The sequence below is a fragment of the Oxyura jamaicensis genome, chromosome 24 (genome assembly GCF_011077185.1).
Source record: "Oxyura jamaicensis isolate SHBP4307 breed ruddy duck chromosome 24, BPBGC_Ojam_1.0, whole genome shotgun sequence".
In the NCBI taxonomy this organism is placed as follows: domain Eukaryota; kingdom Metazoa; phylum Chordata; class Aves; order Anseriformes; family Anatidae; genus Oxyura; species Oxyura jamaicensis.
The window spans coordinates 6153619-6168027 of NC_048916.1; the positions used below are offsets into that span (position 1 = coordinate 6153619).

Below are 14409 nucleotides of genomic sequence, written 5' to 3' on the forward strand. Positions count from 1 at the left end.
AGCATAAGGTTGATATTTTAAGCCACAGGAAGACTCCCTTTCTCTCCTAATGATTCTCTTCTTGTCACTTTTCCTCTTCAGAACTGTTTTTTGCACACTCCTTTTCATTTCTATAACTTCATTTCCTCCCACATTTTTTGTCATCATCAAACTCCTCTTTCAGCAATATAGGAACCTTGGAAAGTTCCCTTTTATGCTTTCCAGAGCAAACAGAAAATGATCAGCTCAGTTGTGCACAAAACCCTCTAACCACGTCATTCCAGGTTAACTTTTAACCCTCAGTGTGAATGATGCTTTTTTCCACAACAAATCAGCTCCAGCAAACTGACTGCTGAGCACTCCCACAGACACCTGAAAGAAAATCTGAAAAGAGATCGTATCCTCTGCTGGCAAAACAAACAAACAAACAACAGGACAAAAACACAGCCCAGCCTAATAAATGTTTACGGTGGCAATGAAAGAAATGGAAATGATGTTTTGGAATAGTAACTGAATGGAAATCTGGGGAGATGCAGTGATGAGGAGTTAACACAGGGCCAAATTATTCCAACGAAAATAGACACGTGGTACCTCAGAGCTCTTAGCAGAGACAAGATTCCCTGTGCTGTTTTGTGGGCAGCTTGTGAGACTGATGTCCTTGGTGCTTTTCTGTATTGCCAAAGTTTTAGCTTGAAATGTATAAGTTAAAAATAGATTCAGTACTCTCCTCAGAAACTGCTGCAAGGATGTGATGAGCAAACGGGAGGAGAGATGTTTGCATGGCTGCTCATTAGCAGGAATTCTGAGAGTCCTGCTGCTGTCTTCTGTCCGTCAGAACCTTGTTCTGACCAGCACTGACATCTCAGTGTGTCCCAGGCAATCCAAAACCTCGCGACTGCAGACCACATTGCTGCACGGGAAGACTGCCCTCACTCTGCTCCTTAGCTCTGAGCTGAAGGGAGCCCTGCAAAACACCCAGATGTTAGTGGCATCCTCCCCCATCGTGCCTGGGCATCCCTGCAGAGGCAATTAGCACCAGTCGCAACTAAAGCTCCTAACCTGGGAAGGCTGCTTGGAACTAGAGCAAGGGTCATACAGGAACACAGCCACAGCCAGTAGCAAGTTTAATGCTGTTATATGATTTATGGTCTGCGAACACACGCGTTCTGCTATTGCTAACACACCTGTACAACTCACTTTCACGCTCTCACAACATCCACGTGCTGCTGGGAAAACCTCTTGCGTCCCACTGAGTTTCTCTAGTGCTTTGTGCTGCTTGTTAAGCTCAGTGGGGCTTCCCCAGCTGTGCCGGGACGGTCACTGGGCTTGACTCATATCTGATGTAATTGTCTTTTGACTTTTCCAAGAATTTCACAAACGCTAATTAATGCAGTTTCTCCATTCTTCTGCAGGATGAACATCACCTCAATTTAACTATAGGTATCTGTGTTGCAGTGGGACCCATCCGCTCCCTGAATGCATGCCCAAAATACTACTACAGGTGGTCTATTTTTTTTTTTTTTAATATGTACACTATTTGCAGGTTTTTATCAAACAAATGGCCCTCATTCCTTCAGGCTACCTATAAATAACCTAAGGCAAATTTATGAGCAAAATTACCTCCCCCAAGAGGGGAGTGGTTTCAAGTAGAAGCTGGGAGGAGGGATGATTGCAACACAAAAGAGCAAAGGAATATGGGAGGCAGAAGAAATTAATCTTACCTTGAAAATCTCCCTGTTTTACGCACAAGTGATCTGTACCGGCTGGCCGCACCTTGCCTTTCATTGCATGGGCTGGGAGCAGTCGGTGACTCAAACAGGAAAAAGCACGCGCGTTGCCTTGCAGGCCAAACCGAGGGAAAGGAATTTGCTCAACTGTCCCGAGAAGGCTTTGAGAAATTTGTCTTTCATCCAGCTATTGAGAGCCTGAAACAAACTTGTCTTCCCTGCGCTGCTCAACCTCCAGAGAACGGACTTGTCTTCCTGATGCATGGCCTCACCTGGATGGGAGCTGTGCTCTTCCTTGGGGTACAGCTCCGAGGTAAGGAAACCTGATATTGCCTGGCCTCAGTTGCCATCTTGACTTTCCTCTTCTCATCCCTTAATTATCAACCTCATTAAGGCAGTGACTTTGTAGGAGTCTCAGATATTTGTTGTGGACAATTGCTGCGATTCTTTTGGTCCTGGGTTTGCTTGCAAGTGATTGAATTTCTCTGAAAAACAGGTTTAGGTGTGTTTGAGGGGAGGAAGAACACCACTCTAATTCTGAGCTAAGGTTACACATCTTTCCCTTTCCCACCTTGCTCTTTCATCCCAGCAGGAATCTGGACTTTACTCTCGGATGGTTGTTTTCTTTTTTTTTTTTTTTTTCATTTTTTCTTTCACTGCCTTTGTTACTAGACAATCAGAGATTGTTAAACAGTTTGGATCCTTTACACGGCAATAAAACCGAATGACAGCAAAAAACTCACTTGAATTTTCAGTGGTTTATATCAGTATAACTAGAAACAAAATTTGGTCTGGGAATACCACGTCCTCCTTACCTAAAGGCATCAGCACACATGCTCTTAGCAATTTGTCTTGAAAAAAATATATATTTTACACTTAGTTCCTACACTTGTTCTTTTTAAGAAGTTTAAAATGAAATCAGGACAAATTGACACCAAATCTTTGGAAAAGAAACATCTCAGCCATTGAGGTTCTCAAGTGTGAGCACCCTCAGTGGTTTGGCATTTCAAATATTTTCTCCTTTGAGAAAAGGAATTATTTGTCAATAAATTCTTTGGCTATGGATTATTTTCAAATGCAGGAAATGTATTAATTGTCTTTGCCATGAAACCACATTTTACAACCCCAGATAAGCTATTTTATCCCTGAGTCACACGGGGTTAGGTTAATTTATCTTCCTAAAGTGACAGGAAATTATTAATATATATATTTTTTTGCTTTGTTAGCGTTTTTTTGTTTGTTTGTTTGTTTGTTTGTTTGTTTCCCTTTTATATGTGAGTAAAAGGAAAGTAAGGGGAGTTCCTTACAGGGAAGACTGTCCCCTTCCAGAGCAGGAGTAGCAAGATTTTTCAATTGGCACTGCTGTTTTTGTGGAAATTATCCCACTAACCCAGAGGGACAACATTTGGCCAGTTCCGAGGCCTTTTTGTCTTCATATTTTTCATTTTTCTTTCTGTGTCCTTTTGTTCACTCTTGCTCATCTCTTTCTGGGTAGTCTACCTTGATGTTAACTTATTTTTAAAGTAGCAGCTGTGGTGGTTTGCTTAACAGAGGATGTTTCTTTGACAAACAAACACTTACAGATTCACTTTGATGATCTCCTGGAGAGTTCCTTAACCTGCTTTCCCTATAATTGTCCAGAGGTGCTATTAACCTTCTCAACAGGCACTTCTTACATAAATAAGGGCAGTTTTCACCGTGGTATTTGCACCACACAAACTGATAATACAAACTGTATAAAAGAAAGTTCTGGGATGGGAGATGGCAACCATTCGTAGGTGCTTAGCAATGCCACTCGGAGGAAAAGAGCTGGTTTTCTGGAGAAATCTGGGTGGGGAACTGAGTGCAACATAGTGTAAATCACCTGCCTTGAGGACAAGCACATGAAATTATACTGCATCTTTAGTGCTAATCAGGAGCATATTGCGGGAGGGCTGCCATTTACAAGTGTCCCTCCTAGATGTTGTTTGCTCATACCTGAAGGAGACATTTCCCCCAGAAAACAACCCACTGTGTATTGTTCCTACAGGAAAAGTCCCTCTCAGTGGTCCCTTCTCAGCTAGGTATCAGATCTGTCAGTGTTTAACTGTGCAGCCACAAAGCTACAAAGGAAGCATTGTATCAGCAATACAGATGAAAGCAAACTCCAGTGAAACCAGCACTGTGCAGCCTGCATATCAGCTGACAAAAACCTTGAAGCACATGGGATCTTTTGGATTCTGCATAAGCAGGACTACCTCCCTCAGTAATTAAATCTATGGGATGTGAACGTTAGGTTAAACATTAATAAGGACAGATAAAGCAGACTCCTGCATAGATCAAACAAAGATAAGGATAAGTGATGATTTTACTCGTAAACAGTAGTTTTGTTTACCTCTAACCCCTTGCTGTTTTCTCTGCAGCACTGTGGCCCGTCACAGCCCTCGAAGTTCACACTTCCAAGGAGGTGGATGCTGTGAATGGAACTAACCTACGTTTAAAATGCACCTTTTCCAGCAGCAGCCCTATTAGCCCACAGCTGTCAGTGACGTGGAACTTCCAGCCTGAGGACCTGAGCTCTCATGAGCCAGTGAGTGAGACCTTTATGCTCCATTTAATTGATGCACACTTGCTCTAATAAACCACTCCTAGGGCCCAGCACTGGTTAGGTAACAATTCCAGGTGTTGATGTGGGCAAGCACAGCTGAAACACAGGAGTAAGTACATCTCGGCCCTTTTCTCTCGCAGTTCATAAGGATTACTCTAAGCAAGAAGTTTTGCTTACAGAACCTGGTTCAAGAAAAAAAAATTTGTTTAGTTTTGGGAAATTGGGGTTAAAAGATTTGGGGCCTGATTAAACTGTACATGCTTACAGCTGAATCTGGTCTTAGGTACCATCCTGCACCTGAGGATGTATGATTTTCTTTGTCCAACATGGCAGGGTAAGCAGATCGACAAGTACTGTAGTATAACTGAATACTGCTGAACACAGCCTAACAAAGCCTTAGGCCCGAGCAGGACTGAGATCGCGTGGCTGCTGGAGCAAGGGTTTGGTCTTTTGAAATTGCCTCACAGTTCATCTGAGAGAAACTGAGCCAACACAACTCTGCTCATCTTAGGCCGTGTGTCTCAGCTGGTGCCACTCCACTTTCACGTGCTGCTTCCATCAGAAACACTGTACAAACCACAGGAATGACAGCTTACTTTCTTTCTTTCTTGTAGGTATTTTATTACCTCAAGGAGCCCTACAAGCTGTCTGCTGGACGGTTCAAAGGGCGAGCCACTTGGGATGGGAATATTGAGCGTTACGATGCTTCCATTGTTATCTGGAATTTACAGCCCACTGACAACGGGACATTCACCTGCCAGGTGAAGAACCCACCAGACGTTGATGGCACAATTGGTGAAGTGCGACTCAGAGTTGTGCAGAAAGGTGAGAAGCCAAGAACCCCACGAGAGGTTATGAGTTTAGCCAGGTCTTCATCCACATTTGGAAAAATGTATGGAAGCAAAAGGATTATAAAGAGAAAGCATGGGGAAAGTTCATGGATGTAACAGAAAAAGGAACTTAAGAAAAGGTTATATTCATGGATGTAGGTACCCAGCCTAATATCAGGAGTCCTCAGTGTGTCCCTCTTGTTCATTTACCTGTTTCTCTCCATGCAGTGCATTTCTCAGAAATCCACTTCCTTGCCATCGCCATTGGGTCTGCATGTATTCTGATGATCATTGTGGTGACAGTTGTGATTATCTGTCGACACCATCGGAAGAAAAAGAAAGAGAAGACGACTGAGGTGTCAGATACTGAACTGTAAGGACAATGGGGAGAGAGAGAAAAAGGCTTCTGGGAAAGAAAGCTTGTCAAATATATTTTCATGGCCACTCTGATTCATTGGCTTGGACCCTACACTAAGCATTTACAATGCAAACTGCTAACACAATTAGCAATAATTGGCTGCTTACTTGCAGTCAGAACAGAGCCCCAGGATGAATGAAGTTTGCAGTCTTTGTTTTGCTCTTGCCCTTCAAGGTGGCTCCTTACTCAAGGAGGAGCCTGCATAACTTCTTGTTATATGTTGTATATGTTATATGTAACTTAGAACTTGACTGCTGATCAGGATATCTGATGCTGATTTTATTTTTGCCTTTTTTTTTTTTTTTTAATAATAGTAGAGAAAAGGAGAAGCTGAAGATCAGAGAAGAAAAGGAAGCCATTCCATTGGAAGACTAGAGGTCTTCGATAGTATATACAATGCAGGTACCTATTCAAACATTCTGTAATTAATGCTTTAGTGTTACTTAGGCATTTAGCTTCTGTTCACAGTCAACAGGCCATGGTTGCCATGAACATGAACAACTGAGACCGTAGTCACATTTTGCTCCTAAGGAGCCTTCTGAGAGAGACTGACAACTGAACAAGCAGTGACAACATAACTGCCTCTTAACCACAGGAGTGATTTCTCCACCTTATTGTTGAGGATCATTGTAGGAAAGCCGTTATTGCTGCTTTCCATAGCTTGTCTGCTTTGTGGATGGAGGAATGAATTAATTTCCTTTCACTAGTTTTAAATCTATTTTTGGATTCTTTTAATCTTTATTTAAAATTGCTACAGGAAGACAAACTCTTTCCAGATTTGCTGGCTTTGCTGAAACATCTCAGCCTAATTTTTAACCACTCTATTTATGAGGTCAGCAGATGCCTCTACTATGTTTATTTTCAACAATAATCCTGAGTAATCAATCTGTTTTGTTTTTCTTATAATCTTTCTTCTTAGGTACTTCTGAAGCAGATGGTGAAAGCTTGTAATTTTGGATATTAGAACAAAGCTGAATTACAGACGCCTGATGCTGCAAGTGTGGTATCCCTGCTCGACCTGAAATTCTTGCAAGAAAAGAGGGTGACATTAACATAAGTTGTAAAGTGTTATTTCCTTCATTGAAGCAAAACAGGAGGAACTCGCCCCATGAACAAGGAAGTGTACTTAATCTTCACAGCTGCTGAACGTGAACAAATTGGCTCTGAAGATGAAAAAATCACAGAAGTCAACAAAGTCAACAAAATGCTAAGACAGCTGACTGAATATTTGCCGTCTCTGAGCAGACACACTCGTGCACCTTAAAATGTGAAAGGCACATTTATGGTGCCCAATTTTTCCACCCTCAAAAACCTGTTTGATGTCATTAAATGAGGACTTGCTAGGTGAGGGATCAGAGGGGCCGCTAGCTGCTACAACCTTTATTGTCTCTTTGCTACTTTAAGCGGAAAGTGTTTGGTAATGTATGCTGTTACTTATTAGGGGTAACATTTCCCAGTGGGTGTGTTTTTATATCAATCTTTCTCAACTTCAGTACACTTTGTAAATGTGACAGCTGAAAAGACTGCCTTCCACTGCGCACAGCGTGGCCATGTGCTTTGGCAGCTCCCCTTCTCCTGGTGCACCCCAGACTGCCCTCCTCTCCCTCTGCTGCTCCAGTCCTGCTTCTCCCCCATATTCCTGGTGGATGACAAGCTGCGAGGTGCAATGCCTCTTGCCGTGACCCAGCAGACCTGCACGTGCCCTGGGACGTGGGCTGGCAGCAGCTGCGCTGGAGGCTGCCCCGAGCAAGTGATAATGGTGTGCTGCCACACGTTCAATTCAAAAACAGCACTCGGTGGCTGCTAGCATTGTACCAGGCTTCCAAAAACACAATCACCAGTATTTCTCTGGATGCTGTTTACTGCCCCAGGCTGCCGTCAGCACACCTTACTCCTGCGTTCAATCTTATTTAACACATACACTGTTCTTCCATTGACTTAATCTGTCCAAGGCAAATGAAGCCTCAAATCATTAAAACCACTGAGCTATTACTGTATTTAACCAGCGCTAAAACAAAATATCAGCCTGTTTGTTTAAAAACTAACTTTATGACTTTATAACTCTACCTGTAATGTGCTGGCCACATTATCTGTTTGTACGATATTGTCTTCTATTATGTTCATCATAAATAAACATGGTTTGTGGATAAAAGCGAGTGTACTTAAGTGGTGTGACACTGAAGGAAATCCCTGTGCTACTGCGAACTCGGCACACAAAAACAAAATCGGTGTTGTTTTTGTTTTTGTTTTTTTTCCGGTTTGAAAAGTACCCAAAAAAGAAAGAAACTACCCCAAACAGAAACGGGCACCACGTTATTTTCGGTGAGCCCTGCTGGGCCCTGTCCCCGGCTGCGAGGCGAGGCCCCGTCGCCATGGCGACGCGGCGCGGCCATCTTGGGGCGGCCCCCGCCCTCACCTGGGCAGGTGAGCCGCCATGTTGCGGCGCTGAGCGGCACCGGCGCGGCCGGCATGAGGGGCGGCGGGGCGGCGGCCGCCGGCGGCCTTCTCCTCCCGCGGGGGGCCCTGATCCTGCTCGGTAACGGGGCCGGGGAGGGTTTCTTCTGCTCCTCCGGGAGGGGAGAGCTGCGGAGGGGCGGCGTGGGGCCGCCCCCGGCCGGGGCAGGGCGCGTATCGGGGCTGCGGGGCTCGCTTTCCTCACCCTGCGCTCTGCTCCTATGCCGCCTTTTTCTCTCACTGCTCGCTACACTTGAGATATTAACATTTCCAGTTGGCAAAAAAAAGTATTTATTTATCATTATTTTTTTGTTAAGACGCTACGTTTTGTATTGTTTGAACTGAATATTGGCAGAGGGGTTTGCAATGCTGCAAACTTGCACAGGAATTGGCAGCGCTTGATAGAAATGTGCGCCTGCGATCGTTCAAGAGTCAGCTGTGGCAGTTAGAGCAGAACCGAAGGCAGAGTATCGCCCTAGCAAGTCTTCACGAAGTGGAGCAGGAGGTTTGTGAAAGGGAGGATTCGGACGATGCTCCTGCTGGGCAGGCAGTTTGCCTCCCTGGCTGGGGCATTCGGCAGGGAACGAGGCAGGAGTTTCGTGACACACTGAAAGCAAAAAGTTAAGGTCACTGGCCACTGCGGTGTGACTCGTAACCAAGTTCACATGCAAGTCACTGGCTGCATCACTCTGGGGCAAGGCACGCTGAGTCAGAACTACCTTGAAGTAGTGTAAAGCTAGGAGACTGCACTTCCTCAGAGGGCTGGCTGAATCGATTTCTTCCCTCTAAAACCACCTTACCTCCGTGTCTAAAATTCTGTATGCTTTTGGGGGTATTTTCCAGATAAACACTTCTTGAGGCTAATTGCAATCCCATAGAGAATAGGTGAGGGAAATGAGCTGCTTTGCTTTGATTTCATTATGGGGGCGGTAGTCACTGTTGTGCTTCACTCTTCAGACTGGGGCTAAGCTGCACAGCCATCAGTACGTTTGGGGCATCATCACTCCCGCGCCTCACAAATAACAACAACCTAATCCTTGTCGTTTGTGCTTGTTCTAAAAGGTATCTGCAATGCTTTTTCCCTGGATATTAAAGCCAGTTCTAAAGTGCGAGCTTTCGTTGGTGAAAAAGTACTGCTGACGTGCACGTTCAAATCCATTTCTCCCATCACTGAGAGTCTGACAGTGGACTGGACGTACCGGCCCCTCACGGGTGGTCACATGGAGACAGTAAGTGAAGGACGGAGTCATTTTCTAGTGAGGATTGACCAGGTCTCTTGTACACGTTGAAAATCTGATGGTATTTTTTTCCCGTTTGCCCTGCTGTGCTTATTCCACACCTTGAAGTTCAGGATTCTGCTTGTTGCCTTCTTTACCATCTGAAATTGCTTTAGTGTCCTTTGGGCAAAAAATATTCAATGTAAATGTGTAGTGGCACCGAGGTGATTATGTAAACCTTTGGGTTTTGACCCAAGCACTGCATTCTATGCAACACCTAAACATGGAATGGCTGTAAAACATTTGAGTGGGCGCTTTCTTGAAGGCAGCTATACCCTGTTAATTCTGTGCTGCAGTCTACTCCTAATTTTACCTTGGAGTGGTAAAAACTTGTGCAGTGACGCTCTGAAGACAGTCATGATGACGGCCTCTGAGGTTTATGGGCTGCTGCGTGTCTTGGCAGCAGCACTTTGAACTGTAAGCATAAATAGACAAATCAGGAAGGCAGCTGGAAGCCTCTCATTCAAGGCAGAAACAGAAAATTTTTATCTTTACTGGTGACTAACGCTTCCTGAAGAGTTTGAACTCAGAGTGGTATCCCTGTATCTGGAATAAAAGGGTGCTGCCCGTATGAAATGAGGTCTGCTAAGTCTTCACTGGTAGGGCAGGAAGTGCCAAAGTGCAGGAAGCAAATTCTGAAGAACTGCCGTGCTCTGTCGTGCGTGACACAAGGAACACACTCTGCTCCTCAGCCACAGATCTGCAGAGGGGAACAAGCTGGTCAGAAGGGTGATGATGACATATGTCAGTGCTATGGCTGGTAGATAAAAGCTTTGGAGTTCTAATGAAATGGGACAGATTTAGAATTACCAGATAGGAACTTGGAGAGTCTCCTGCGTGCAAGCTATTCTTTCCGACTTGTTAATATGTCTTCCTTGATGTTTACAGCCAAAAAGTAGATTGGTTTCTTCGTAGAGTGTTTTATTAGAGCAATTATTGTCTTTCCCTCCTTTTAGATTTTTCATTATCAGTCTGTTGCCTACCCAACAACAGTGGGAAAATTCAAAGACAGGATATCCTGGGCTGGGAACGTTGCCAAGGGTGATGCTTCCATTGCTATCCAAAGCCCTGTGATGAGTGACAATGGGACGTTCATCTGCAGCGTGAAGAATCCTCCAGATGTGTACCACAACATTCCCCAGACAGTGCTGATAGTGACGGAGAGGGGTAAGCCTCCATTTCGTAGCGTGTTCTCACCTGTGGGATACAGCTGCATTGCAGCTTCGTCAGAACCTTAAAAATCTGAGCACTGCACGTGAAATTGGTTCCCTGCATTTCCACGGAAGAATTACAGCAAGAATTACCTCAGCGCTGCTTTCTTTGCTAAATACGTGGAGAACCACTGAATTTATTGGGGGCAGGAAGGGACAGAGGAAGCTGTGCTGATAACAAAAAATCGGTCGTTGTTCACGAATTCCAGTCTCCAAATATTGTGGCAGTAGAATAAGTGAGATTTTGGGGAAGTACTGGTCTAAAAATACTGTCACATCACAAACTCTGATTCCTAGTAATACTTCATTTCCTTGTCTGCTCTGTGTGTCACAACTACCCCAAATCTGAAGCTTGGACATGCTGGCAAAGCTATGTCACGACCTGCCTGCCTTTGGAGTTTGTTGCATATAAAAAACATCCTACGGTGCTGGATATGTGTAAGAGTCCTGCAGATTCTGAGATGAGTTGTTTCAAATTTACAGGTTCTGGGCCTTGTATGAAAAGGCTTTCAGTCCCTCCCGGATGAATGTTTTTCACAGACTTAAGAAAGCAGTATTTCACTGCTGTTACAGCTGGTCTGTGCTTTGTCTCTCCTGCAGGCTTTTCCTTCCAGCTGACTTCAGCGGTGCTGCTGTCCATTTTAGTATTTCTCCCTTCCATCATTGTGGTCATTCTGATGTTGGTGAGGTTGGGAAGGAAATCTGGAGTGCTAAAGGAGAAAAAAAAACCTGGCTGCAAGAAATCCTCTATTGAAGTGTCTGATGAGTAAGTTCTGTCTGGAACCTAAAGCCTGTTTTCCCACCTCAGCCTGTTGACATGATTCTCCACTGTCCTTCATTTCGTAGCTGTCAGCATCTGTAATCTGCAGGTTGGCCACTGAGATCTTCCTCTCTGTGAGCATAATTTAGCTACTGAGTAGGAAGCTTTGGAAAATCCCTGTTTTGCAGCATAAGTGAAGAGCAGTACATTCCTTTTTCTGTCAGTGGTGTGAAGCCATGGCACTGAAGCAGTTTAGGATTAAGTAGTCTTCTGCAGTCAGATTTATTTTGCTTAAATCAGCAAAAGATACTTTGCTTTTGTGGGCTTTATGGGCTGTGTTTTGTTGTGAAAGATCCGTAGCAACGAAACAAACCAAATAATGCGAACTGGTTCCCTTAGTTTTGGCCTGAGCACAGCTCCCAAGTCCTGAACAGGCTCTGGAGAGTGGATTTCCATCTGAATGGGAGGGGATTGTGTGTTGGGAAGGGTTGGTGTGGTATTGTAGTGAGAGCAGTAAAGCCACACTGCAACTGCTGGACTCGCACCTGTTTTTGCAAAGAATTCATTCTGGGCTAAATTTTAGGACTAGATCTTTAATACAATGTTTTAATTTGTTTTCCAGCCAAAAGGCACCTCTTCAATTCTTCACGGCTCTTGTTACATGAAATGTCTGCCTTTGAGAAAAGAGACCTGACACACTCAATTTTGGGGGGGTTTGTTATGCAGAGCCACGATTCAGAGTGGTAGAAGCAGAACTGATAGTCCATAGATGTTAGTGTGTGGTGGTGGGGAAAAGTCCATCCTCATCCTATGTTTGTTCTCCAGGTCTGAACACACAGACACCTGCTCAGGGAGACTGAAAGCCTGGTGTTTGAACTGTGTGGTAAGTGAAAGTTGGTGTTTTCATAAGTGGTTTTGTCAAGATCAGCGCTCAGAGGAGGTGCAAGAGCAGCAGGCAGAGCTATTGATAACTTCTCTGGGCTTTGGAGAACAGTCCCAGCTGGCTATGCTTATGCTCCATGGTGATTTCCACATTTTGGCTATCGGGGATAAGAACTGCTGGTCATGGTGCATTACTGGCAGTGGGAGCTGTCCTGAGATCCCCCAAACTGATTTTGTTTCACTTGACTTTAAATGGAAGCTGACATTTCAAGATGAATATTAAGAATTTTAAGTGCTAACCACTGTGCTGTGTAGTTTCTCTAAAGGCTCTGCGTAACCAGGCTGGAGTCTGACAGGGCTCTGGTGAGGTGTGGAGGCAGTAACGCTTCCATACCCTGCTTTCTGCAAGGATGGTAGTCTGCTGCCTTCTGTCTGTCTTAGAGGTCTTCCTTCTTGGAACGTATTGGTCACAACAGATTCCTGCTGAACTCTTGTGGGTTTTGTGTTTGTTTTTGTGGGGTATTTAGTTTGTTTGCTTTGTGAAATGGATGTTGTCCTCTAATTCTGCTCACTTGCTACCCTAACGAGCCTCTGATAATCTGATGTGTTGAGCTGGAACTACTGAATGTTTGCCATCTGCTGCATTTATTCTGCAAAATGTATGTCTGAGTTGTGTGTGCTAGCATTAGCAGCCGCAACACGAAGTGTGACACGTTCCAGGGTAAGCTCACTAATATACCTACTTGGAGAGTGTTTTTGTTTTTTTAACCTGGTGTCCTACAGAGCGAGCTTACCAGACGCAGCTTTACATCTTTTATACGCAGTCAGGATGTTAAGGAGGATTGAAATGTGTTGCTTGATTCACTGTTCTAATGCCAGTGATTTAAAATGCAGTAAATGTATGAGCTTTCAGACTGATGTGTGCTGGCTGTTTCTAAGATTTAATAGACACAGAATGAAGAATGAGCAAATATATAATTTATGTATGAAATATTTATAGTTCTTCACAGCAGTTACAAAGCAGCAGTGTTGGCAACAAGAGTTCTGAGAGATGCAGGAAGCAGAAATGCTTTATTCAAAAGGGAGAGCTACAAAGGGAGGTGGAAAGGCTGTTGTAAGTGACGCGCTGGGGAGCAGGGAGGTACCTTTGCTTTGTTGCAAGTGGAGAGATTGGGAAAAGATGGGAGCTCGGATACAGTGAGACATGCTGCTAGATGGAGATTGTAAAGATTGAAAAATGTCTTCTCATCCTTTGAGAGCAGGCAAACTTGAATGTAATTCTGGTGCTTTCACGTTGAGTAACTTGTCATTGGTTTGATGCTTTGTTCTGATATTCATCTTAACAACTCTCTGAACACCGCCTCACTCACTATAGTGGGTCTACTTTTTGAGGTTTCTGTAAAACACTTTCTCATGCTTAATACTTTACCAAATAGTTAAAATTGCAAAGTTGGTGAAAAATTGTAATTAGGATTACTGCAAAATTGGTAAGATTTCCCATATAGGCCTCGTATTTTTGAGTTTCTTTCAAGCTGAGGGCTGCAGAGCCGGGTTGTGAGGATGCCATCAAATCATTACTGTGGTTAGAACAATAGATGATGGGGATCTGAGAGTATATGGTTGTTTAGAGCTGAAAACCCAACAGCTTATACTGCTCTGGATCTGCTCTGCAGGAGTTAGGGGTGCGTTTTAAGAAGATGTCTTTCTGCACTTTGTCTTTTGCTTAAGTTTTAGCTGCTACTTCTTTTAAAACAGATTACGTGTGTTGATTGTACAGTGGCAATTTGTCTGTGTCTGTGCTAAGTCAAACAGATTTAGCTACAAATGTTGATGTAACTACAAGTCCTAATTTGTTGAAGCACACCACCAGTTTGGAAAGCATTTATGCTCTCGTGTGAAGCCTAGCAGACTTAATTTTTTTTTGTCAAATTCATTACTTGTTTCACGTCTTTGTACATAGTCTCAATTTCTCTCTTCATACTCTCTCTTTAGGACACAGATGAGGAAGAGCCATACTGTTGAAAGATCAAATTTATGGATAAAGAACAAAATTACAACACTGAAAATCTTGGTTAGAAATTGCAAAGGCTGCTGGATAACCAATGCAGATTGAAGGACCTGTTCTCATCTTGGTATATTGGAATTATAATGCTGATGGGATAATTCACTCTTACATATTTCAAAAATCATTATTTTGAGCTTCTTTTTAATTTATTGGGGGGTGGGGGGAATTTTCCTGAAACCTCCTTCTCCAGTGCCTACAGAAACATTGGTGCCTACAGCT

The 14409-nt window shown here is 43.8% G+C and overlaps 2 protein-coding genes across 2 annotated transcripts; both read left to right on the forward strand.

The window, feature by feature from the left end:
• Positions 1-1686: 1686 nt before the first annotated feature.
• MPZL2 (myelin protein zero like 2) lies at positions 1687-7505 on the forward strand. Its single transcript, XM_035346228.1, has 6 exons — positions 1687-2019; positions 4109-4275; positions 4908-5118; positions 5352-5496; positions 5856-5943; positions 6461-7505. Exons 1-5 carry the CDS (start codon positions 1965-1967, stop codon positions 5914-5916), a joined length of 639 nt encoding a protein of 212 aa, XP_035202119.1. The 5' UTR covers positions 1687-1964; the 3' UTR covers positions 5917-5943; positions 6461-7505.
• A 414-nt stretch (positions 7506-7919) lies between these two features.
• Positions 7920-14298, forward strand: MPZL3 (myelin protein zero like 3). Its single transcript, XM_035346224.1, has 6 exons — positions 7920-8077; positions 9058-9224; positions 10229-10439; positions 11084-11249; positions 12069-12126; positions 14118-14298. The coding sequence occupies exons 1-6, from the start codon at positions 8011-8013 to the stop codon at positions 14145-14147; spliced, it is 699 nt and encodes a 232-aa protein (XP_035202115.1). The 5' UTR covers positions 7920-8010; the 3' UTR covers positions 14148-14298.
• The last annotated feature ends 111 nt before the right edge of the window (positions 14299-14409 follow it).

What these genes read in the sequence shown, in the direction of transcription:
- MPZL2 (XM_035346228.1), top strand. Translation starts at nt 1,965, where the DNA reads ATGCATGGCCTCACCTGGATGGGAGCTGTGCTCTTCCTTGGGGTACAG. An exon ending in ACCTGAGCTCTCATGAGCCA is followed by an intron (nt 4,276 to 4,907) that starts GTGAGTGAGACC and finishes TCTTTCTTGTAG; the next exon opens with GTATTTTATTACCTCAAGGA. An exon ending in GAGGTGTCAGATACTGAACT is followed by an intron (nt 5,497 to 5,855) that starts GTAAGGACAATG and finishes TTTTAATAATAG; the next exon opens with TAGAGAAAAGGAGAAGCTGA.
- MPZL3 (XM_035346224.1), top strand. Translation starts at nt 8,011, where the DNA reads ATGAGGGGCGGCGGGGCGGCGGCCGCCGGCGGCCTTCTCCTCCCGCGG. An exon ending in GGGGGCCCTGATCCTGCTCG is followed by an intron (nt 8,078 to 9,057) that starts GTAACGGGGCCG and finishes TTGTTCTAAAAG; the next exon opens with GTATCTGCAATGCTTTTTCC. An exon ending in CGGGTGGTCACATGGAGACA is followed by an intron (nt 9,225 to 10,228) that starts GTAAGTGAAGGA and finishes CCCTCCTTTTAG; the next exon opens with ATTTTTCATTATCAGTCTGT.